Source organism: Octopus bimaculoides, chromosome 23 (genome assembly GCF_046866305.1).
Source record: "Octopus bimaculoides isolate indiv1 chromosome 23, ASM4686630v1, whole genome shotgun sequence".
In the NCBI taxonomy this organism is placed as follows: Eukaryota; Metazoa; Mollusca; class Cephalopoda; order Octopoda; family Octopodidae; genus Octopus; species Octopus bimaculoides.
Genome location: NC_142950.1, coordinates 36,924,792 through 36,952,351, shown reverse-complemented (window position 1 = coordinate 36,952,351; position 27,560 = coordinate 36,924,792). Strand labels below are relative to the sequence as shown.

General features: G+C 37.5%; 2 protein-coding genes across 2 annotated transcripts in view; one reads left to right on the top strand and one right to left on the bottom strand.

Annotated features, from left to right (window-relative positions):
* The window catches only part of LOC106873972 (splicing regulator SDE2), a 68,778-nt gene extending 41,699 nt beyond the window's left edge, over window positions 1-27,079 (bottom strand). The window contains exon 1 of the mRNA XM_089340269.1: window positions 26,889-27,079. Within this exon, the coding sequence (XP_089196395.1) occupies window positions 26,889-26,960 (72 nt within the window). The 5' untranslated portion in view covers window positions 26,961-27,079. The remainder of the gene's footprint in view (window positions 1-26,888) is intronic.
* The window catches only part of LOC106874472 (uncharacterized), a 152,072-nt gene continuing 141,599 nt past the window's right edge, over window positions 17,088-27,560 (top strand). Inside the window, exon 1 of the mRNA XM_089340256.1 lies at window positions 17,088-18,344. Within this exon, the coding sequence (XP_089196382.1) occupies window positions 18,336-18,344 (9 nt within the window). The 5' untranslated portion in view covers window positions 17,088-18,335. The remainder of the gene's footprint in view (window positions 18,345-27,560) is intronic.

Here is a 27,560-nt window from a genome sequence, read left to right as displayed (position 1 = left end):
CCCCCCCCCACCACCGTCTAGCTAAGCCACCCCCTCTCTTACCAGCATCACCATCGCCATCATCACCAACACCAATCACATCATCTCTGCTGGCTTTTACCACATATTTCACTAATTTCAATCCCAGAGTTATTATTATCTATTTCGCTAGACTTAACGTTGTTATCTTAGTAAACATTTCCTCCTGTTTGGCATCGCTTCCTGCTTTTCTCTCTCTCTCTCTCTCTCTCTCTCTCTCTCTCTCTCTCTCTCTCTCTCTCTCTCCCTCTCTCTCTCTACCTCTCAACCTCTACCTCTCTCTCACCCGCGTTTCATATTTAGTTTTATTTATTAATTTGCTTCTTTAAATTTATATTTTCGATGATTCGAATTTCCGCCAGTTTCTTTCTTTCTTTTCTGAAGCAGTTTCACTTCAAGAAAAGAAAATGCAAACAAATTTCTATATATTAACGTGGAAAATAACAAGAATAAATAAAACATAAGCAACAACAACAGCAACAGTAGTAGTAGTAGTAGTAGTAGTAGTAGTAGTAGTAGTAGTAGTAGTAGTCGCGGCTGTGGCAGCGGCAACGAATATAAAACAAAGACAAAAATCAAGTTCATGTAAATGAGGATGCAGATGATTATGTTAATAATAATAATAATAATAGTAATAATAATAATAATAATAATAATAATAATAATAAAAAGAAAAAAGAATAGAAAAATCAATATACATACATATACACATACGTACATAAATATATATATATATATATATATATATACAAATGACCATATGTGTATATATAACTATATATACACACACACACACACACACACACACACACACACACACACACATATATATATATATATATATATATATATATATATATATATATATATATATATATATATATATATATATATATATACATATACACAACATTAACAAATAATAAAGAAAACAAGTCATAAACAAGAAAACCTCCATTTTAACTTTTACTTTTTAAATTCTTAAAAAGAAAAAAAGAGATTTTCCCACCATTTATTTTAAACTTTCTTGTTTTATATGTTTGTGTTTCGTAAGATAATATGTTATAATTATCTTTTCTAAGTTTTCTTTCTTTTACTAGATTTTCCCCTTTCATCAAATTACCGAGCGGGTGGGGTGGGAGGAGTTTCATTTTTATCTTATTTTCAGTTTTTTGAGGTCTGCTTTTGTCCCACCATAACATTGGGCCTTTAGGGTGTGACCTGCATGAAGTGATTCAAGGCAGGATTGCACCAGCACTACGATCCACTTACTCTATTGCTTTCGACAAATTCACAAGAAGTATTGAGGTTAATTTCGTAAACTAACGAAACGGTCGTCAAATATATGGTGCAGCAACAATAATTTAGACTGGCATGAATTCGCTTGTTGAGAGTTGACGGTCTTGTTCATTGATTCTATGAAAAGGCAATGTTTGAAGTGTTCTCGTCTCGGAAGAGTTAAGTATATTGAGCGGTAAAAGGAATGAAGTTGCCTTTTCTTTTAATATATAGGACCAATGAGTTATGTAAATCTGCATAGACGTATATATATATATATATATATATATATATATATATATATGTACACGTCTCTCCGTGTTCATTTCTATGTCCCTTTCTGTCGAAGTGCGTAGGCTCGAAACGTAAACGACTTTCTCACTTCCCGAGCGTCAAACTAATACACCTGTTTGTTGTTTACACCCCCGTCTTCGTATTTTGTTCTTTTGTAAATTCTCACTATATATATATATATATATATATATATATATATATATATATATATATATATATATATATATAGTTGAAATTTACAAAAAAAAACAAAAGACGAAGACAGGTGTATGAATAACAAACAGGTGTATTAGTTTGACGCTCCACTCAAACTGTGTTCTCTACGTATTCTGATCGAATCCTGCGTGTTTTTATTAAGGGCCTCCTAACGACGATGTAACCTTCATTTAATCGAGATACCCTCGGCCCGAAGAGTACCTTGCGGTATATATGAAGCATATGTAGCACGGATTTTATCTACTTCATTCCTTAATTCTTGGATTATTATTCGCATACTTGGTAACCTTGGATGCCGACCGTGAAATATAAAGTAATTTTTTTCATTTTTTTAAAAATGAAGGTTACATTGTCGCTTGGAATTTCCAAGTTAACTCACCGCAGATGTGAGTTATACGTACATACACACACACACGATATAAATATCACGTAAATATAATGAAAATACTTTTTGCATAGACACACCTCCGCTACGAGCTCAATAATGAAGCAGTAATATAATGAATATAATGAAATGTAATGACGGTTAAGCCTAATGGAATGTAGAAAATAAAATCACGACACATGTATCAAAATAAATACATACATCTATATGGACTATACAGGCACAACCATTTGTTTTGAGCAGCGACAAAGCAAAAATACGTAACGCGATGCGGAAAGCGAAAATAGAAAACCGAGGAGAAAATATCAACGGTGTCTGTTACCATGGTTTTGCTTGTAAAAGACTTTTCAGAGTCTAATAACTGAGGTTTTCTAGTTAAAAATAATTTAAAATCAACTTGAAGATATGAGAATTATAGTATTATGAGAAATACTTTGCAAATGTACGCACGCCCACATAATACACACACACACACACACACACACAGACACATATACACATATAGGCGCATGTATAGAAATTATGAATGCGTGTGTGTGTGTGTGTATTTATAGAATTATTATCGCTAAGTCAGGTGTGTGTGTGAGGGGAGGGGTCAGTATCCATGATTCTTTTCAAAGCTTCCGAGGAGTGATGCGACGAAGATATCAGCAACAGGAGGTCTAAATGCACCCAAGGATCAGGTGGGGTGGGGGCGTGAAACTGGGCCATGGATTATGTCTATGCCACTAAGTAGGCCAGTGGGGTATTTGAACTTAAAACGCAAACATCCGGAATAAATACCACAAGTTATCCTCTCCAAAGTTGCAAAGTTCCAAAGGTTCCTGTATTTACCTCCCTCCCCCCCCTATCACATACCTCGCCCGGCTGCTACTTTATTTATCAACCCCCGAAGGCTGAAGGCAATGTTGAACCTCGGTCTGATTTGAACCCAGAACATAATAAACCCGGAATAAATACGGCAAGGCAGTTTGTCTTGCACCCCAAAGACTCGGTTTATTCATTGCCTCACTCTATTCCTAAGTATTTGCTTTCAGCTTTATTTAATGAAACTCTACTCTGGACACATTTCATTAGAAAAATAAACCCATATCAAATGATGAAGCTTGTTGTTGTTGTGCAAGATGACAGGTTTTACATATTTTCATAGTTTTGTGTAAATTCATTGAATTCCAGTCATTCAAAATGATTGTCTGGTCTTTATTCGGAGAGATTTTGTATATAAGGCGGGATGAACACACGTTTTGTTACCTGACGAAATATACCAATGACTACAGCATTAAATGCGAACCTATTCATTTTCATCAAATCCAGTTCGATATGATGTGGAAGGAACGGAGCAGCTCAGGGCTTCTATAACGGCTTATCCCATATTAATAAAACTTAATCTCGGGACTGCATGTTAAGGGGCGGATTTAAAATCTTATAATAATGAGTCATGTCCGTTTACTCCCTGAATTCAAATTCCGTCGAAGTCGACTCGTAGTTTTAAAGTACAAAGTCTCAATATATGTACTCTGCTTCTGCTTCCCAGTAACTCCTAGCAAAAGATGGAGTGAACTAGCAAGGGTTAAATGTGTTGGTTAAGGACATATGCTAGGAACATTTAGACAGGTTATAGACACATCCAGTGCGCTTCACAATACGTTATGTTAGACATCTTTTTTTGAAACACTATTCCAAGCATGTAACTGTGAGATGATTGCATTTCGACATCTGATGTATTAGTAACGTTATTTCTGTGAAGGTTTTTACAACTCAACAATGTGGTCATAGACAAGCAAGCATCTGGAAAAAATAGAATTTGATGCATGTGTTAAACAAGTTCTGATTTACAAAATTATGTTATAAGTAGTGAAACCATACACTGAGACCGGTTTCGTAGCAGTTTGGATTACGAAACAAAAACGCTTAAAATTCATGCCTAGTAGATGTAATATTTTCCATAAGTGAGCTAATAAGTATGCTTAATACTTTGAAGTAGTTTACTTAGTCGCTAATTATAGAAAAGCAGGGGATCCACTCGATTGTGATAGATTTCCTAAAGAAAGAAAAACAAAAAAGACATGCCAGGCAAATTGTCTTTCTTCGTTGTTTATACTAGCTGTATACAGCGGATATCGTTTACGGCGAGGATATTCAGTCGTCATGTGATTAATCATGTCAAGAACAGAAATAGCAACTTAATGCATTGCACTTTTGTTCACAGTCATAAAAAGCTGTAGTGTATGTTTTTTTGAAATGAACACTGAAATGTTGCTTTGCTCTCATTACCACATTTTTGAAGAGACACGGCAATGGAAGGTTGGTGAAGATAAATATTTCTTTTATGAAGCGTGTCAAGACATTATAAGTCAATTAGGATATAAGTTAATAACAGCATGTCCTACCCTCAAGAAAGGAAGCCTCTTTAACTCTGCCAACGACCGCTTGCTCATATTTTTAACATCTCAACATGATGCAGTCATTAGCTATTACCTCCCTCAACACCTGACTACCTCCTCCTCCTCCTCCTCCTGTTAAGCTTCCATAGAAGCAGGCCTCCATGGGACTTGCTTTTCTAGGTCAATCATTCGTAGTGTAGCAAGCTTGAGAAGTTCGGCGACAGCAATGTCATAAAACCTTTGGCCATGTTTGTGTGTGGATCTCTTCGTTAAGCAACTCGACAATGAACTGTATTTGTCCCTCAACTTTGGAAGTTTCCTGTTATATCGTACCTGTGTGCATAGGCATTTCTTTCTTTCTCTCTCTCTCTCTCTCTCTTTCTCTCTCACTCAAATTTTATCAATTATGGAATCATACTTTCTTTTATAAATTAACAATCTGCTTACAACCACTCTTACTTCAACATGCAGGCATCATTCACATGTAGCCTTGACACCTCACACCAAGTCTTGATACTCTTCATGAACGGAGACCTTGAAAATATTAGCCGACAGTTGCAGAACAATTTGATTCTTTTAAATATCACAGACACAATCGCTCCTCACTAGAAGGAAACAATATTGTATCTCACCTCCTCCAGACATTACGGAGTTAAAATCCTCAAAGTCACTACATATCAACAGAAGACTCTCGACGTGGGGACTCGAGCTGTTAGAAGGAGATGATAAGAGAGAGGGGGAGGGAGAGAGGGAGGAGGAGAGAGAGGGAGAGAAAGAGAAGGAGCGGACACATTGGATAAAATATTTGTAGATGGACAAAACGCCGAGATTGTCAGGAACACCACTTATACATACATACATACCTATATATATATATATATATATATATATATATATATATATATATATATATATATATATATATATATATATATATATATATATATATATATATATATATATATATATATATGGGAGCGGAGTTCGAGAGAAACATCAAAATGTCTGATGTCTAGTATGTGTCGAATGAGCAACCTGAATTCCACAATAGAGCGGCTGTTTCTTTTCTAACGTCCCTTAGAAAACGTGCGCCTGTTTCGCTTGAATTTGATGGAACATAAAATAAATTTTCAACTAATACAGCTTTCTTGTGAAACGAGTATATATATCTACATTTGAGAAATATATCCAATAGCTCAGATGAAGATATTGTTGAAGAACTGAACTTGTCGAGAACATTACATAACATGATTAGCGTCTTTCCTCCCCATGTGGTCTATAGTATTTTCTCACACGATCATCTTATATCTCTGTGTCTTATGAGATACTTGATAACCACTTCCTGCTTCAGCATAAAAACTTATCCCTTGGAATGAGAATTGATTACAGCAATCTTTATCCCAAGACTGTTTATTCTTCCTATATTTGTGTGTGGGTGGATGAAAGTATGTCTGTGTGTGGGGGAGAGACAGCCAGACAAACAGACAGACAGATGATTATCAAGGTATATACTTATTCATAACGATCCGTTGATATTTAGTGTTTTTCACATCAGAATTTTGTTTGGCAAAATATCAGCAACACAGTCCGATGAAGGAAGTTTTAAACTGTTGTCCAACATGCTAAAATGGGAACGAAATAGTTTCTTTCCTTCAAGACATAGCTTCGACTTTTGTAAATTCACTAAAGACGAAACCTTGAAAAATTGTTCCTACACCAAATAGAAGGACCCAACACTGATTTTTGTTTAATCTGTAACTAACTGTACTGAGGAATATTTTAATGAATGAAAACCTATAATCAAGACAGTTGTAGGCTCTCCCATATAAAGCAGCTGAGGGTAGCGTTTACTGAAGACGTGAGTCTTGCACCAGCTGATCCTCCCCGGCAACATTCATCTTTTGTTTCCTATTAAACACGAGAATAGCATTCTTATTGTATTTCCTTTGATAGACGACATTCCATCAAAGATTGCTGTTTTTCTTTTTTATATATTTATAATTCTATGGAAACATTCAGAAATATTTTGGCTGTTTTGTGAAGACACTCCTTCGGCTGATGATATTGTAAACCTGCTCTGATAAGATCTTAATTATAGAAAGGTAAGAAAGATATGCACATTGCACTGGGTAAGGTTTTGCTGAGCAGGATAAAAGAATGGAGTCGAATATCTTTTCATGAAATAGAATTAGTGCTTAATGAGGGTAGTCATGTTTTCTTTTTTAAATGCTGCGGAAGAGATCGAAACAGGATTAATGTGTATTAATTTTGGTTCCAAATGTTGGCACAAGACCAGCAAATACGGGTGGAAGGGGTAAGTCGATTACCTCGACTCCGGTGCTCAACTGGTACTTATTTTATCGACTCCAAAAGGATGAAAGGCAAAGTCAACCTCGGCGGAATTTGAACTCAGAACGTAAAGACAGACGAAATGCCGCTAAGCATTTTGCCCGGCAGGCTAACGTTTCTGCCAGCTCGCTGCCTTAATAATAATAATAATAATAATGATGATGATGATGATGATGATGATGATGATGATAATAATAATAATTGCTTCTAGCATAGGCACAAGGCCAGAAATTTCAGGAAAGCGATAGTCGACAACTCCAGCTCTAGTACTCGACTAGTAAACTTGGGAGAGTGAAAGGCAAAGTTGACCACAGCAAGATTTGAACTCTGAGCATAAAGAACCGGATTAAATCCGCCAGACATTTTCTTTAATACTATAACTATTTAGCCAATCCAAGGCGTTTTTCAAACAGTAACGAAATAAGCGATCCTCTGCGTAATCGTATGACTGCTAGAAGAAACAGCAGTGAAGACGTCCTCAAACTTGCCCCACTAAAATTCTCTCTTTCCCATAGGTGTTGCCTTATAAAGATTCAGCACCACCATAAATGGCATCTTACCCAACCTCGAGAGCTAATGAAGACTACGGCCACTTCCCATTCTCCGAGAATGAAGAAAAAAGAAAACCGTAAACCTATATTATTGGCAAAATGACTTCCAAGACTGTTAAAAACGCTCAAATTTTGTGTTTTACAAAAACACGACGTTTCGACTGATTAAATCTCAGCAACTCACGTGAATTTACGTCATTTGGCTCCAAGCCTATGGATGTTAGCTACTTGTCATTTTAAATTGTATTTAAAGTTTGTTTTCAGCAATGACTGATTTATTGGGTTGAACTGAGTGATAGAATTACGGATTCTCTTCTCTGTTACAAAACAAAATATGAAGTTCACATTCTAAAAAAGCCATTCCAGTAATATTAGTTATAAATTACTTCGAAGTTATAGACATAAGTATTTTTATTCACTGCGAAGGAATGTTTTGGGTGGATAACCGTCTAAGTTAAAATAGAAGTCAAGTTTAACAACATTGTAGCAACTGAGTGTCTGACTGTATGTATAATGTGTACAATATCCTGGTTGAATTCAGCCGAGGTCAAAGTGAAATCAGAGAAATGTAAACAGGCGTGGCTGTGTATCAAGAAACTTGCTTCCCAACCACATGGTTCCGAGTTCAGTCTCATTGCGTGGCACCTTGGGCAAATGTCTTCAGCTATAGCCTCGGGCTGACCAAAGTCTTGTGAATGGATTTTGGAGGCGGAAACGGAAATAATCCTATCATATACATATGTGTGTGTGCATGTGTGTGTGTGTGTGTGTGTGTGTGTGTGTGTGTGTGTGTGTGTGTGTGTATGTGTGTGTATATGCTTTTCTGTCTGTTTTTGTCTCACATCGCCACTTCACAACAGGTGTTGGCGTGTTTACGTTCCCGTAAGTTAGCGGTTCAGCAAAAGAAACTGATAGAATATGTTCCAGGCTTCAAAAAAAAAAAAAAAAAAATGGGTCGATTGGTTTTACTAAAATCCTTTAAGGCAGTGTCCCAACATGGCCACAGTCTAATGGCTGAAACAAGTAAAAGAAGTGGAAGAAATAAATACTCCATCCCGCTGATTATTCTTGGTTCGTTGGTTCAATCATTTACGCCTTCGATTTAAGTTTCGATTATATTCAATCAGAGCAGCTTCTCCGTTGTTGCATACTCAAGGATCATCACAAAATTTAAATCCAAAACTCTTTTACAAGTGACCTTCTCTCTTTCTGTTTCCTATTTATACTTAACGAGTTTGACATTTTGTCCGCCAGCAGACAATCAAGACTGCTTAACAACATTTCTTTTGTCCGTATGTTCTGAGTTCAAATTCCGCAAATGTCGCCTTTATCATCTTTCGGGGTCGATGAAATAAGCACCAGTTGAACTCTGGGGTCGATGTAATCGACTAGACTTCTCCCCCTCCCCACCAAATTTCACGCCTTGTGCTTAGTGCTTCAACATGCGCGTGTGTCAAGAATTTGGGGTCTTTATTTCGAGGGTTAAACCTGATATTTTTTCGTTATTTTCCTTTCCTCTTTCATTGTAATTTTTTTTTGTAGAATATTTGTGTGTATGAATGTATGTACGTACATTTGTATGTATGTTTGAATGCGTGGATGTATATACGTATGTGTGCATGTATGTATTCTTCCTTTCTTTCATAGAATCTATCACTGACAGGTGGAGATCGTTCCTTTGACACCCTGTAGCAGCAGCAGCAGTGACTGTAGCAACTTAATACCGTGTGATTCCATAATAAACACTTGTAGACGAAATCCAATCTTTCTCCTCCCACCCTTCTCCTCGTCGTCGTCGTCTTCCTCCTCGTCCTCTTCCTTCTCTTCCTGCTCCACCTCTTCCCCGTTATCGTCACCACCATCAGCATCATCATTGTCATCTTTGTCGTTGCGCTGGTGGCATAGTGGTCATGATGTTCGCCTTCATCATCATCATCATCATCATCATCATCATCATCACAAATTATCATCTATCCTCCTCTTTTTATTCTTTCAAACTTTTCTTTCCTATTTTCGTTCTTCAGATTCTCTCTCTCTCTCTCTCTCTCTCTCTCTCTCTCTCTCAACTTTGATAAAACTCCCTCCTCCATATCTTCATTCTTCGAAGCATCTCCATCTCCGTGGGCAGCGTCGTTGGGATTACGATGCATGCAGAGGTGTGGGAAGGACCTTACTTTGATATGTAATCGATTCGAGGATGGTTTTGTTGAATGGTTCATTTTCTTCGGTATACCATTTTTCTAAGTATTTTTTCTTCTGTTTTCCTTGTTGTTGGTCGCCTGGTGTCGCCTGTAAATATTCTTTATAATAAAAAGTCACAAGAAAAGAATTGAAAAATATTCTTAGAGGTATTCTTCAACAACTTGTTTTCATCTTTAGAAATAATAATCAGCAGCAGTGGATCAGTAAACATGTGGCGGAGATAAAACTTTTTTTTCATTATATGAGAAACTTCAATTTATAGAATTTACGAATTTTTGACATTGGAACGAGATCCAGTTTCATGTACATGTAAGTCGATGGAATCTGTCTATATAGAGTTTTCTTCACGGAAGGAAAAAAAAAGAACTTTCAATAAGAGACACATAATCCGTTACAGTCCTAAATTCCTGGAATAGTGTTAGAAATAAATTTGTACTCACAAATGCTCATAACGTATATGTATAATTTAAGTACTTTATAACTAGAGAGAGAACTCATTCATAACCTGAGACTATACATACATACATTCATACATACATACATGTATATATATGTATACATACATACATATATATATATATATATATTCCGAAAATGGCTGATATTTAGCAAGGTGAGACACACATAAGAAGGAAGGAAACAAAGGACCACTGATGAGGTCACAGAAGTGTGACGAAAGAACTCTGGCCGAAATAAGATTAAGATTAATGTAATATAAAGCTGAAGCAAATTAACACCAAATATACAGTGCGTGTGTTTTTATTGGCTAAACTGGCAATATGACCATCCCCAAGTACAACAATATATATATATATATATATATATATATATATATATATATATATATATATATATATATATATATAGACAATGCATATACTTTAGGCATTCCTCTTATACATTGGAAGTATGTTCCAGAAGGTTATCTTCTACATCTAATTAGATAACCTGCAAACTGTTTTTTTTTAAATTCCAGACTGAAGGAGGTGGCTGTTACAGTTCATTGAACACGCCCTGCAAAACACTGCTTGTCTCACTTGACTAGTTTGGGGAATGCAGTCAGGTCGGGAAGAGAATCTGGATATTTGCTATGCAATAAAGTTGTGTGTTAACCTGGGCAAAAAACGTATGAAATGCTCCAGTCGGTCTTAGATTAATTTGTAAGAGCCGAGCGTCCGTTTATCGCTGGCACAAGAGGTTGAAGGACGGCAGGGTGGAGGGGAGAGACGATGAGGGGTGTGGGAGGGATAGTGACGTCAGAACAGAGTCGGTTGAGAATGCCGTCGTGTGTCCATAAAGACAATAACCATACAATTTGGTGTTGGTGTGACAACTGTACCCACAGAATTATTCCTGAAGAAATATAAGCATTCATACTCATATATTTAGTAGAAGTACTCAAGGCTCGGCTTGATGTTAACAAAAAAGCGTAGATATTTTATCAGTCCAGAAGCGAGGAAATGCAAAGTTGGCCTCGACGGGATTTGAACTCAGAACATAAAGAGCCAGAAGAAATGTCAGTAAGCATTTGTTCGATGCGCTAACGATTCTGTCAGCTCCCTGTCTTTTGGCCTTCTTATTAATTATAAAATGTCAAACTGTAACTGGAAATTCTAAATGTAATAATTACAGCACAAAAATTTCTCGTTGTTCTGACTTCCCAATAGATTAGCAGACATTCTGCCTATGAATAAATAACATGGTGGTTTCACACCTTCATCAACTACAACTTTACGAAGCTAGGGAAACGGTAGAGATAGCGTTCTTTACTGTGTTGTTCTTACTTCTGTTGTTGCAGTTGTTGTAATTCTAAGCATTTGTAAAGACTTGAGATGGTAAATCATTGAGGTGTAGACAGTCTTAAGATAGCGGAGCGTAATCCTTGTGTATTTATCAATGCGTTGCAAATAAAGCAAACGCCTCGGGAACCCGGAACCGCTCTGAACAGCCTTGAATTGTCTGAAGCGGGGAAAATTCTTTCCACCGCACCTTGCTTCAATTTGGTTAGTCGTCTATCCCAGATGATCTGTGACCTCGTAGGGATTCGAACTCAATTCCCGAATCAAAGCAAATCGTCTGTCAGTCGCTAGACTATCTCCGGCATGTTGTTCTATCGTGCATAAATTAAAAAAAAATAAATAAATAAGACTAGATAAAACCAAAATTGTACTGAATCATTCCATTGGTTGCCAGGGGAAAAGTTTAAATGATTATAAGATTGCTGAGATTTGGCGTCGATTTGTCTGCAACACAAATTGAAGAATATAAGAAAGAGTTTTTTTTTAGTGAACCTTCAAAGTTCAGTGGAAATCTAAGCAGACCGATCGACTTTTGCACCATGGCACCGCTTGATGGGACTGGAGGCGATGTAGCATAGATCAAGGGAATATTAAGTCCAAATGGGAATAAGGAAGCAAGGAAACGCCATGCACAACGAGGTCATTCGCACTAAAAACTGCGTTTGTAGACAATAATGGCGATGATGAAGACAGAAAATCTCAACAGGGACATCTATACAACTCTTTTTTGTCCCTTTACTTGTATTCCTTTTATAGCCTCTTGTTGTTGTTGTTGTTGTTGTTCTTCTTCTTCTTCTTCTTCTTCTTCTTCTTCTTCTTCTTCTTCTCCTTCCTCCTCCTCGAATATGAACAACATAAAGTACAACACCACTACCACCACCAACACCACTACCACCACCACCACCACTACTACTACTACTACTGCTGCTTTTCCTCTTCATCTCCTATCCCCCATCATATTTGTTGTTGCTGTTGATGTTTTTGTTCTCCATAAAGGTCACATTACATAAAACTTTGCGTTGAAGATATTTTTTTCTAGAATTAGCGTATGAAAACGAAATTCTTTGTTTGCTTTGTTCTTTTACGGCTCCAAATCTTCAGAATATTTGAACGCCTAGTCCACTACCTGGGGTAAAGGAAATGTCTGTTTCTTTGACATTTCAAAGAATAATTATAACATAATTTTGAATTTGAAAATATTTATACGTTCAAGATGGCTGTCTGAGACGTGGCGGGAAAAGGTACTTATCACAATGATGGCAGCACCAACATCAGCAGCATTATAGGCCCCGGAGAAATCAATGCAATGGACCCTATAATACATATTTATTGACAGCAAGCCACAAAATAGATCAGAATTAGATCCCTGGACCTGTGATGCACCCGGGGGGGGGGGGGGGGTCAATCAATGCCCTGGACCCTATTGTATTTGTTGATAACAAGCCACAAGATAGATAAGAATTGGACCTCCAGAGGATAGTCTGGAGCTGATATGTTTGCACTGATGAATATGGTTATAGTTATATGGTGTGCGGCTGTTGATTTTACTATTGTACCCCGTAGATATCTGGGTGACTATATATATATATATATATATATATATACACTTGTAATACTATATATTTTACAAAATATGAAGTGAATGTAACAGTGTTTTAAATAATTGTCATGACTCTGCCATTATACAATCGCGTGTGTTCTGTTTATAGAAAAAGGTAAAATGCAAAGCAGGCAACCGTAAACCAATCAGAGTCTATTGTGGGGTTGAGGAAAGGTACGCTGCAGAGTATGCGGTGTATGCAGAGGTGGTTGAGGTGGCGTTGGTGTTGGTAGTGGTGTTGGTGGTGATGGTGGTGGTGGTGGCTATATTCGTGTCGACGGTGGAGGTGTTTGGTTGAGCTAATATTGGTGGTGGTGGTGGTGGTGTCGGCGAGAGAGGCGGCAGCTGTTGTATTTTGTGTTGGTCGTGTTGGAAAGGCAGTGATGGTGATGATGGCGTTGATGATGGCGGCGGCTGTATTCCTGTCTGTGACTGTTAATAATTGTAGAAGTAATACATAATACTAGCGGTGTTGCTGTTGTAACAATGGGGGGGGGGGGGGAATACAATGGCTGTGGTGATGGTGGTTGCGGTGGGTGTCGGAGAGCAAGCTTATCACTGAATTGAAACGACAGCAAATGTAAATAGAGATATCACTTCACTCACCCCTAAACAAACCCACAGGCGGAGACTATTTAAAATATGGGGCGGGTGTCTTAATAGCGTCGATGGGGGAATGATTCATATAATACCCCTTTAGGTCAGTGGGGCACAATGACGAATGTACTAATATATTGTTATATTGGTAGGACGATCTTCCCTTTAGTATACCGGACTAATGTTTATTTAAATATAAATAGTGTACAAGAGTAGAAAGGAACACAGAACAACAATTTAAGTAAATATTCATTCGGTCTTATAACATTACGTTTGCTTACATTGATAACACATCAAGAGTTGTTTGGGGGAGTTGAAAGTTATGTTCCGAATGCGAGACTGGCGACTGTACATGGCGGCCACTTGTCAAGATCCAGTTACAACATCCGGAAGAAACATATTAACTAATCAATTCCGGTGTAACAAACCGAAGTTTGACACCAGCCGGCAACAAGTGAACAGTGTCCCACGTCAAGTGATAACACTATCTACGAATGTGTGATTACTGTCCATCAATGCCAAGTCTGTCTGTCTGCATGTGAGTATGTATGTGTGTGTATGTATGCGTGTGTATGATATATGTGTGTATGTTTGTATGCATATATGTATGTGTATGCGTATGGATGCATATATGTATGTGTATGCGTATGGATGCATATATAATGTATGCTATATGTATGCATATATAATGTATATATGTATGTATGGATGGATGTATTGTTGTATATATGATGTTTGTATGTCTGTATATATATATATATATATATATGTGTGTGTGTGTGTGTGTGTGTGCATATATATAATACATGCATGTATGTATATATATATAATACATACGATGTATGTACGTATGCTTGCATATATGCATGAAGTATATAGGTATGACAGGTGTTTTTATGACATACATATGTATGTATGACATATGAATGTATGCGACGTTCAGATTCTTCTTCTTCTTCTTCTTCTTCTTCTTCTTCTTCTCCTTCTTCTTCTCCTTCTAACACCAATTCTAATACTTAAATAGACAGTGAGGTGTAGAGGGAAATGAAGATTTTCTTTCCATCCTTTCGGGGTTTGATGAAATAGAATATCTTGTCTCGGATATTGGTGTCAGAGGAATCGTTGCCCTAGCATTTCCCAGTTTAGTTTTACCCTTTAGAGAACCGTTGACATATATTCCATGTCTCATGGAATCCCTACACAAACAAACATTTACCATATATCTCATAAAATATCTTCAGTAAAGTTAAATTTCGTAAGACAAGCAGAACATTTTGTTTGTCTGATAACTGGTTCAAGCAAAAAATAACTTCGGTTTCTCTCGTTTTTACTGATAATGGAAAAGATAAGAGAACTTAAATTGCTTGTTCAAGAGATCTCTTAAGGTTTTCAATCACACTTGAAAAATATCAAGCATGTGTATTCACACACACACACACACACACGAATATCCTTTATCACACATACCAACAGAACAGATAATAATTACAATGATAAGTTAATCTTTTAGTAAGAATATTGAAAAGATGTAAGACAAATGAAGGCAATAGGTCAATTGATTCTCTAATGAGAAACCTGCTCTTCACTTTTGCTGTATAAAGATTTAATTCTGGGCCAAGCTTTTAGATAAACACACATCGATTTCCTCTTCAAGTGAATAAGTACAAGGGTTAAAATATAAGTACTGGAGTCAATTCCTTCGACTAAAATTCACCAAGTTTACCTCGGTGGAATTTGAACTCAGAAGGTCAGGGATCGGAAGAAATGTTGTTAAGCATTTTTGTCCGTAGTTAAGTTATTAATATAATTAAAACTATCAGTAACATTATTGTACATAGACAACGGTTAGATATTAAGGTTTGTAAATCGTTTCGAATGAATTTGAACTCATTTCAGAATCTTTAAAAATAGATTAATAGGTATAAGGCAGAGAGCTGCCAGAATCGGTAGCACGCCGAACGAGATGCTTAGCGCGATTTCGTACGTCTTAACGTTCTGAGTTCAAACTCCGCCGGGATCGACTTTGTCTTTCATCCTTGCGGGGTCGATAAAATTAGTTGAGCACTGGGGTAGATGTAATCGATTTACTCCTCCCCTCGAAACTTCTGTCTTTGTGCATTACTTTTCATCCTATTTTCTCGATCATCATATAGTTGACCAGTTCTTATTCATTTATGAAATTTATTGGATACAATCAAAATGCGTTAGTTTTTCATGAACAATTCATTAATTATTTCACGAAGAACTTTGTTTAACTTATGACTAATCCACCGTCATAGATAGCATTTTTGTTCATCGCCGACAAAAACACATTTAAACAAATCTATCAATCACTATTTTCACCTCGATCTCTCATCCAATGCACAAGTAACTTAGACAATTCACAGACGCTATCCACCTCAGTTTACTCCATTCAATCATTTCAGAAAAATAGTTAAAGAGTCATTTTCTTACGGTCCTTTTTATATTCGTCAGTTGCTTCACAAACTATTGTAAATTCACTCTTTAGAGACAATGCATCAGAAGATGGCAATGTTAAACACTTATATTGTATTTTGATGTATAAAAATGTCTCTTTTCTTTGATTCCAACATTGTTTTACCTTCTTTTACTTAATTCTTTATTGAACATTTAATTATATTTCAATGAAGCAAAGTATTATTTATTTCAGATATAAAACAACAGGTCGTGGATTAATTTGAGATAAATTTTCCTATCATGCTAATGACGATCGCATTGACGAGCGATAGGGAGAACTGGATTTAGATAATCGCTAAACAAGCTAGGGCCTCCCAAGCTGATTGCACCCTATCTTAATTACATAAATAATTAAAAGAGATATCTATGTGTTTAGGGAAATCTTCGGGTGGAATATTTGAAGAAGCGGCCTACAAACTTATAGCTTTGGAGTCAACAAATCAAAAACTCGTCCTGAAGAGAGGACAGTACTAGCACTAAATATATTTAATCTCGATCTGATCTTGGTTTTTGAGGTTTATAATGGCTTTCGGAAATATGGAGATCTTTTTTTACCGTTTACCTCTTGGGATTTTATTGTTATTGTTCCTGTATTCGATAGAGTATTCAACAAAATTTATGGGTCTGCTTATACTTCAATAAATTTTGACCAGATTCGCTCCTTTTTTTTTTTTTTTTTTTTGAAATTGCGATGTGTGTAACATTATGTTGAAGAAATTCACGAAATTCACGAAACTGTATTGGAAATATTTGACGAAAAAGGCATTGATAATTAAAATAATAATTGTTTCTGATTCATGTACAAGGTAAGCAGGGGTTAAATGAAGGGGTTAAGTCGAAACTATCGATTTCAGGTCTTGATTAGTACTTGATTTGATCGAACTCGCAAAAATGAAAGACAATGTTGACGCCGATGTCATTCGAAATCACAACGTAAAGAACCGGACAAAATATCGGCCGATACGTTGTCTGACGCTCTAACGATTCTGCCAGCAATCGAGAGTTTAGCGGTTCAAATCCAGTCACAGCGAGTGCGTCGTAAATATGGTCATGAATTGACTACAAAACGAACAACAACAGCAACCCGTAGACGTAGGACTAATAAACAGGTAGTGGGCGTGACGTTGAGAATCGTGTTGGTTGGTGACCACCACCCAGGAAATGCTCGGTTGATAAGTTCATATTTTTCTATTACTTCATTAACAACCAACAACAATAGACAAATCTCAGCAAAATAGATCAAACGTAAACTGACCATCCTATTTCTCCACATTCCACATGTATATTGACATGTATTCTTAAAAAGAATGTAACTCCACTCAGCCGTGATCCTATTTGACGGTGTCACTATAGCTTACACCACTGTCACCATAACCATTACATCTGACTCCACCACCGACTTCGCCACAAACATCATCATCACCACACTATCTGCACTATTCGACTTTTATGCCAACCATAGGAACTGTTCGTTGTGGTGGAGTGGTAGAGGTAGGGTACCGAGGAAGTGGGTGTCTCTAACCAATCACCCTTCTCAGATTACGCACACCTTACATACAGTCAGGTGATAGAGGAAGGGAGGAGAAATTCGCACCTGTTCAAGTAACAAGTTGACTTACTCGCACACATTTATACTCGCATATAAACGAGCCCCAAAAATACACACACCTATTATAACTTTATAAAGTGAACAGAACAAGTCTTTAATCGATTTCAGCCAAAAAAGAAGCGCTTTACTTCCCATTATGTAAGACTTTCTCATACAGCAGAATAAACTTATCACACGGATCACACACTCCGCCGCTTGTCAAGTGTTGCGGCGTTAGTATAGAGACATATAGTACACACGTGCACCTCCTCTCTCTCGCTCTCTCTCTCCTTCGCATACTTTATATATATACATATATATATATATATATATATATAAAGTTTGTAAAAGGAGATACGTAAGACAGAAAGACCTAGATAAGAAAAAAGTTAAACAAAACGTCGTCGTTTTTGTAAGGTGGAGTGAGTGAAGGAAGGACGAGTTGAACAGTATTTATAACAACAAAACAAAATATTAACTACACAATTAAGGAAGTCGAAATATTAAAAAAAGAGGGGATATCCATACATTCAGCGCAGGTTAATTAAGACATTACAAAGAACAACTGGATTACCACTTTACAACATATTTCTACAATGTCGAAGGTAAGTGTCTACTTTGGTGTCAGAGTTTTACACACACACACACACACAAATATACTATCATCATTTCATATCCGCTTGTTTCATGCTGCCATGGATTAGGCATGCAATATATATATTTATATAAGTACCAGTTGCGTACTGGGGTCGATCTAATCGACTGGCCCCTCCTCCAAAATTTCGGGCTTTGTGCCTAAAGTAAAAATGAATATATATATATATATATATATATATATATATATATATATATATGTGTGTGTGTGTGTGGTACTTGAATAACGGTGATAAAGGTATTCTTATTTACGTTGTTTTATATAATCAGAATAGATCATTGCACCTATCTATCTATCTATCTATTCCTCATATATTTAATTGATATCTATAATTACACTTCGCATTATATATATATATATTTATTTATTTATTTATACGCACACGTGTGCATATCACACACACATACACAATACTGATGCAATAGAGGTCTTGAAGTAACCAATTTTTGCAGTGGAACTCGAAGTAAATAAAGGTATAAATAAAAACAGAATTTCAGTTTAGAAAAAAAAAGCTGGAGGCTGTCTTGGAGTTTTCTTTTTATCCAAGTTTTTTTTGTTCTTATATGTAGCGTTATGGACTTTGCGTTCCACTGCAAAAAGTCTCTAGATTTTTCTAATGTAAACGCTACAAATTCTAGTCTCGAACGTTTCAGCTGTGCTATTAATTCTTTGGAAACTAATTTCTTTCTGTAAGCATACGACTCGCAAGATGAATTCAGAAACGAACGAAAACTCTTTTACTTATCTTTTACACATATCTCCAAAAGCCTGAGATGCTGGGGTCAAAACTTGAATCTTTTTTAGGTCCGAAATATGTGTGAATATACACAGTATAGCCGGGTATACAGTGATATTGTCTTATTATACTAATATGAATTATTTATGCGTGCTTCTATTATGAATTGCCATTCACTGATGATATGCAACTATGAACGTCTGTATGATTATGTGTCTATTTGTATAGGCTTATATAAATATATGGACCGGCGGTAAGAGGAAGTTTGTGCACGTGTGTGTGTGTGTATCTATCTATCTATCTATCTGTGTATCTATCTATCTATCTATCTATCTATCTGTGTATCTATCTATCTATCTATATGTGTATCTATCTGTCTGTCTGTCTATCTACCTGACTGTATGTGTGTGTGTATCTATCTATCTATATATCTATCTATCTTACTCTGTGTGTATGTGTATCTCTCTCTCTCTCTCTGAAAATGAGTGGAGATAGTAGGTAGAACGTTGTACTCACGATCGCAAAATTGTGGTTTTTATCCACAAACCGGAACACATTTTGTCGACATCAAACACACTAAAATATTTATTCTTAGAAAAACATAGAAATACATAAAAACTTGATGTATTCAAAGTTTTTAAAAGCAACTCATTGTAATTTTAAAATTATCTGAATAATTACACTTCAAATGAAATATAATTTTGTTTTGTTTTTTGATCAACGTCTGTGTGTGTTTAATCTCCATCTTCAATCCCTTGCCTATATTTGCGTTTCTTAGTATAATGTAGATTTTCATTCTATTTATTATCTTTATTGATGTTTGTTACGTATCGCCTCCAACCCAGAACAAACGTTTGTTTTAACGTCTTCCTACATCGAATCAATAATACTGATTTCTAAAATCGTCATACGCTCACAGACGTGAGTGGAGCATAACCGGTTCGATCTATCCAATAATTTTACTAGTATTTTATCGATCCACAAAGGATGGGAACAGGTTTTATCGTAGAAGATAATGAAAAGTAACTGACCACAGCAACTTTAATCGTAGAAACTATTGAGAACTAACCACAGTAAGGTTTAATCGTAGAAGATGCTGAGAGGCAAATGACCACAATATGGTTGAATCGTAGGTGATATTGAGTGCTAATTGACCACAGCAGGTTTAATAGCAGAAGATGCGGATCGGAAACTGATTGTCGCAGGCTGTTTTATTACGCATTTTACGAGTTCATTGTTACGTCACGTAAAAATATTTTTCTAACCTAGGCGGGCGACCAGATGACACAAAGGAAACTAATACTTGATTGAGACGAGAGCAGTCAACCTCACTTAATTATTTGTTGAGATCGTTTTGAAGACAACATGCAAGAATGTGATATTAATGGTTATATTTTATGATTATCGCAAATTTCCTTAACCTGACATTAAAATATTGGATCGTCCCATAAATAATGCGGGTTTTTTTTAATACTTCTTTTATTTTTCAAAATAAAGATAAACAAAGTTCATTTTAATCTAAAATATATTCTGCTTCATTTTCTACAATGCTCTTCTATCTATCTGGCAGACTCGCTAGGCCCTTCTTCCATAGCTCACTTGTCCGTGACGAAAAATACTCCTCCAATACTATTCTGACCTCGTCTACAGAATTCATATTTTTTCTGTCCAAGTGATTTTGAAGAGTGCGGAATAAATGATCATCAGATGGGGCAATGTCCAGCGAATATGGACAACTGTTCCAGCCTTTAGAATGTCATCCCTACTGTATGTGGCCGAGCATTATCCCCACGGAAGAACACCTTTCATCTTGAAACCAAAGATGGTCGTTTTTCTTCTAGCGCTGACTTAAACCGCTCAAGCTGCTTGCTGTGGATCTCCTTTGTTATCGTTTGGTTTGAGTTTAAAAGTTTAAAATGGACTAAATCTTTCATATCCCACCAAACAGCTAACAATACCTCACGTGGGTGAAGACCTTCTTTAGCTTGGGTTGCCGGTGTTTCTCCTTTCCCTATCCACTGTCTTCGACGCTTAACAGTTTTGTAGAGAACCCACCAGTCACTATTCGATCAAAAAGAGATTCATTTGTGAGACGTGACAGCAAAGAAGAGCACACATTCACTCTCTGCGCGATTAGACACGGAAAGTTTGTGAGGAACCCATTGACCCAATTTGCTGACTTTTCCGATGGCACGCAGGTGTCGATGAATGGTTGAATGACCAAATCAAAGCTTCTCTGCTAGTTTCTCAACTGTTACGATGGGATTTTGTTCCACCAGGGTTGAGAAACTAGCAGAGAAACTTTGATTTGCTCATTCAACCATTCACTGACACCTGCGTGCCATCGGAAAAGTCAGCAAATTGGATCAATGGGTTCTTCAATGGGTTTCTCGCATACCCTTTGACTCTACCTAGGTGATTCGTGTATTTTAATATGTAACAGCATCTCTCAGATGAGGTAGCCGAAGTTGATCAGAACCTGACTTGAGTACCGGCAGCAAAATGTCCAAATATCAAAAGCCATCTGATGGCTTTCTATGCAGCTTCACTTGCACAAAGAAATGTATTCTCCTTAGTTCCATCCGAGAAATCCAATCAGTCGAGGAATTTTCACATAGTGCATCCTGCGAAGCTTCTACAGCGCACTTCTATAACATTGTCAATAGTTTTATGCTTTCCAGCCTCTCTTCTCATCAGTTTCTCACGTTTGTGACCATTGACGAATTCCACAGTCACATAGGAAGTGACTGCAATTGGTAGAGACTTTCATGGACGGCCGTATGCTGGTAGTTCACATGTTTGGAACAAGAACAATAGGTTTGTATAACAAAACAAACATGTATACACACGTGTGTGCGCGCATACGCGCGTCTAGACACGTTTTCCCCTTAATGCTTGACTATAGTTATTTTTGCGTCTGGTTTCCGTTATTTATAGCTTTGAACGCGGTTCGCGTGTGTATTTGTCTCTCTCTCTCTTTGTGTATGGGAGTGAATCTGTTGGCAGGGCGTGTGAATTTCCCTTATTATTCACGTGGTATAAAACTATGAATGTAATTCGACAGTTTTCATAGAAAAGCTGAGTCTGTATCGATATTGCAGGAGAATCGATGTAATCCAGCCACAGCCCCAGAAGGGGGTTTTAGTCGTCGTCATTAGACTCGATGTTACCTGAGCTGTATATTTATGTATTATGTATACGTGTGTATATGTGTGTGTGTGTGTGCGTGCGCATGTGCGTGTGTGAATGTGTGTGAATATATATATGTGCGTGCGTGTGTATATGTGTGTATATGCATAGATATGTGTATGTATATATGCGTATGTATATGTGTGCATGTATATATATGTATATATATATACATGTGTATGAATATGTGTGTATATATATATATATATATATACATTTATATATATATATATATATGGGTATGTATATGTGTGTATATATATATATATACCCGAGTTATGTATATATCTATTCATACATACATACATACATACATACATGTATATAATCACAGACTCGCGTGCTTAACGAAATACCAGACACAATATAAACACGAACCCATTGAGATGCGTAATTGTCGAACAAAGCAGCGGCGGCGGCGGCAGCAGCAGGAGTTGCAGGGCTGACAAGTTCAACCTTATCAAAGAGACCAATTCATTCAAAGTTGCAAGGATTTGCCATCATATTATTCCCTCACATGGTGTGGTTTGAAGGAGATTTGGCTGCTGTTCGAGCGATTATTTACAGTCACACCCTGTTTTACTAATTTAGTTGTTTAGTTATTTTTGTCTAACCCCAGGTCAGCCTTGATCGAACGGATCTATAATCAAAAGCATTCCAGTATTGACAACCACACCCCCGTTTTCCTATGTGCGGGGAATCCAGGACGACGTAACCGCTGTCACTCCCGCCGCCACACTCCCACACGCATCCACATGCTTAGAAGAACGTTCTGAGACACCCACGCAGTAACTGTCTCTTCCCTAAACGGACAAATTACTCTTATAAACATATTAAAAACAAACACTTTACAGATTTAATACAAACACTTAAGGAAACAGATAAGACGCGCACACGCACGCGCGCGCGCGCACGTCTCTCGAGTCGCTTCTCGGCCAAATGACGTGATTGCGCTGACATGAAAGAAACGATCAGCTTGTGGAAAGAACATCGACAAGAATTAGGCGGAAGTGACGTTGTATGATATCATCGTTGGGCATTTGACAGTCGGGTTGTGGCCACCACCCACGTTATCACCTGTTGATAACCAGATAGCAAACGACTTCTACGTGACCTGCTAGAAACAACAACCAAAATCTCTCTTGAATCACACACCATCGTCTGAGAATAAAGACACTTTAGATAACGAACGTAGTCCTGGATTCTTTGGATATAGGAAAAATAGAAGTGATTGTCACGGCTGGAATACCTTTGTGCATGAGTCTGCTCGATCAAGGTTGACCTGAGTTTAAACAACGACTAGAACAATAACTAGTTTACATCAGTTGAGTGTGGTGGTCGCTCATTTTGCTAGAAATAACAACAATCTCCCTCAAATCACCCCTTACTAAGGAATAGCACATTGGATAACCCTAGTCACGGCAACAGAAAAAAGCTGGGATGGTCACGGCTGGAACGTTTCAGACCACAGATCTGTTTAATCAGGTACAACTAATATTTACTGAGGTTCAACTAAGATTTATTTACTTACTTACCTCCTCCTCCTCCCACTACTACTACTAAGAAATTGTTGAAAGAGCAAAAGTATATATCTGGTATTCATCCGATTACTGGAGCTGAACTCTTTAGAAATTGTGATCACAGAGGGTGTCCAAATCAGACAGTTAAGTGCTAAGTGACCCCAATATGTTGGCCTTGATAGGATACGAATCGTTAAACCGTGAAATGCAATAAATGACAACAAAGTCATTTGTTCTAATCTCGTCTAACTTGCAACTGTCGACTCTGATACGTCTAAAGAAGGCGGAGCGCGTAGATGCTGAAGTATGGCGAAACTTTGTTAACCACAGTGTCACACTGGAAGGTTTATGTTTAGGGCACAGTTGTAAGGAGAATGCACAAATGTAGATCAAATAAATGGAGAGTTCATGAGTAAACAAGAAGGGTGAAAAATCTTGTTTAGTTGTCGCTCACTGGCGCGTATGACCTGTTAGCTTGAGCCTTGTTTACGCTCGTTGGTTCGATGTCTTTGTTATCGCAAGCTGACATATACATTCACTCTTGGTCCTCCTACTCTTGACCTCGCAGAACAACATTGAAGATGTGACAGCTGGAAGGAGAAAGGGATGCACCAATACTAGACTGGTACTCGTTGACAACCGAGTAGAATTGGTCGCACAGCCGAGGAATCAAACAAACGTCTGTATGATCGCAAGCCCATGCAAAGAAAATTATTTCTCATAGATTATAATGTATCGACAATAATTACCTATGATATTTAATTCGGTCAGAGTCGATAAAATAAACACCAGTCATATACTAGGGTCGAGGTAAACGATTTTAACCCTTTCCTGTGCTGTAATCACTCTCATGGTCTGCACTAATTTCTTGTCAGTCACTTTCTCTCCAAAAGTCGATCCTATGGTATTCCTTCCCGCATGTTTTTCTGGAGGTCAGTGACTAACAACTGCCGAAGTTGAATATTAAAAACGACGATATCGGCTGTCCAGCTATCTGCAAACAATCAGCCGGCCCTTTTCCTTAATGTCATGTCAACTTTACGATTATCTCCCTTGCTCATATAAAGCTGCTCTTAATTGTCATCTCGTAGTCATGACGCATCCTCCCGAGACGGAGATAGTTTTAATAAATCAAGAATTAATGTTGTATGGTATTTGATAGACCTGTATTTGTCTGTTACTCAAATACATACCAGTGACCACTGGCCATTGGCCTATTATTCTAAGCTAATTTTTATTTAAGTTAAATAAACCTATTTCGTGGTCAGACATGCTTTAAGATGACCTTCTCACCTTCACAATGGTTCAAATCACTCCAGGTTCAAATCCCTCTACCATATCACATTATCACCCTACTACTACTACCACTCTCCAAACCACTACACCACCATTTTCACCGCTACCACAACACAGTACTTACATTATAACCACTACTCCTACCACTACCACAACACGCATAACCACCACTATCGCACTACACAACACTAGCATACCAGTACCACTATCACTACAACCACCACCGCCACCATCATTACTGCTACTACTACTACGTAACCCCCCCCCCCCCCGCACTCATCACTCCTCCCAAGTCAAAATATAACCCAATTGTAGCTTTGTTCAGATTTTCATTGAATTCTTGTCAGGTAAGTCTGACCTGTGTAATTTGCGTGGGGTGGGGGAAGTGTGTGTGTGTGTATGTGAATGTGTGGGGGTTTGTGTGTGTGTGTGTGTGTGTCTAAATATGTGTGAGGATTTGTGTATATGTGAATGTGTGTGGGGTATGTGTGTGAATGTGTAGGAATTTGTGTGTGTGTGTGAGAATGTGTATGTGGAGTTTGTTTGTGTACATACGTGCTTGTGTCTATTCGTGTGTGTGGGCGTGAGTAAATATGTTTGTGTGTGTGTGTATGTATGTACATGCGTATTTGTGTGTGTTGCACGTTTGTATGTGTGAATGTGTATGTACGGATATATATGTACATAAAAGTACGTAACTATGCATATGTATGTATTTGTGTGTGTACGTAAACATGTATATATGTGCGTGTATATATATATATATATATATATATAAGTATATGGATACATGTATGCGTGTTTGTTCGCATGTATGTATGTATGTATGACTGAGTGTGCATGAATGTGTGTGTATATGAGGTGTGTACTTATGGTTTTATTGCACTTCATGTATTAATATTATACGCTTCATTTTTTTTCACTAAACTTTCAAACAGGTTATTTGCAACTCTGTATGTGTGTGTGTGTGTGTGTGTGTGTGTGTGTGTGTGTGTGTGTGTGTGTCTATTTGTGTGTACGCATGCTGCGTTATGTGTATGGTTTTTTTTCCATTTCAGTGAAATCTGGTGATTAAAATAAAAATAAAACGTGCAATACGATAAAAAGTCTCTCTCAATACGAGAGGAAGTCAAAAATTATCCTCACTTTTGCCATAACATATCTTTATTATTGTCAGACTGCCTTCTGCGCATGCGTGCTTATAGTTGGTATTATTGTGGTCACGTGATCGATGTTTGAGCCTGATCGCACCATTTTTCTTTCTTGCTTTTCAGTGTAAGCATGGCCGCTCCACTAGCAATGTTCATCAAAAAGGAACAAACAGCAGCGATCCGAGAGATGATAATGCTGAACCGGTTCACCATTATCATCTCTCGAGCTTGCTGAATCTTCTCGTCATTGGTGGAGGTTGACAGGCGTCTTGCCTCTTCTTCGTGCGTCACCTTTGTCCGGTCACTTTAAACTTCTCGATCCACTAATACACACTTCTACGCAGTAGTGCGCTGTCTCCGTATTTTGCTAAAAGCCTCCGATGAATTTCAGCGCCTGACTCATCTTCGGATCACTGCTCTTAGTTCTTCTTTGCTGCACATTGCTAGTGGAGCGGCCATGCTTACACTGCAAAATCAAAAAAAAAATGACAACTAGTAGAGTGCGCTATTTGCTTATGTCTGTCTGTCTGTCTCTACCAATCACGCCATTGTTAACATTTTTGTTTTTCTATCTTTCTCGTCGTCTAAAAATTCGTACGTACCTTGAAATCCTTGTTGTTGTTGTTGTTGTTGAACCGTGACAAACCTGTCCTAATTCCAGTCATATTGTGCATAGAATTACATCATCTTATGTATCCTTCCCATTTTTGTTGGGTGTGATTTGAGAGAGGTTTAGCTACTATTTCAGGTAAGTCGAATGGCTACGCAGATACTCCCTCGTTGCCCGTTATTGTTGCTGTCGTTGCTGGTAGTTGAGTCGTTATGGCTGTTGTCGGCTGTCATTGTTGATGTCGGCCCTGACACCATTATTTCTCTCGAGTCTTTACTTTCTCTGTTCCACTCTAATTCTTTTTCTCTCTTTGTGCATTACTCCCCACCGCTTGTCTTTCTCTCTGTCTCTTCCCCTCCGCAATCTCTTCGCTGTAAGAGTTCTCTTATCTCGTTTGTAAAATCGATCGTGCTTATTACACAGTGGCGCAGGGTTACAAAAAACAAAGAAAAATACGTTAAGGTAGTATTACTCAGATGGTGGTGGTGGGGGAGGGGTTATTGTAGGCACCACAGAGGAATAAAATTATATCAGACTGGTTGGCAGGAGTGGGATACCAACACAGTGTGGGCTTGGGGAAGAAAATATCAATTCCTGACTGACCTTTGCTCTTTGTTTCTTCTTTGTTCCTATGTACAAATGTGTGTGAAACTATCATCAATAC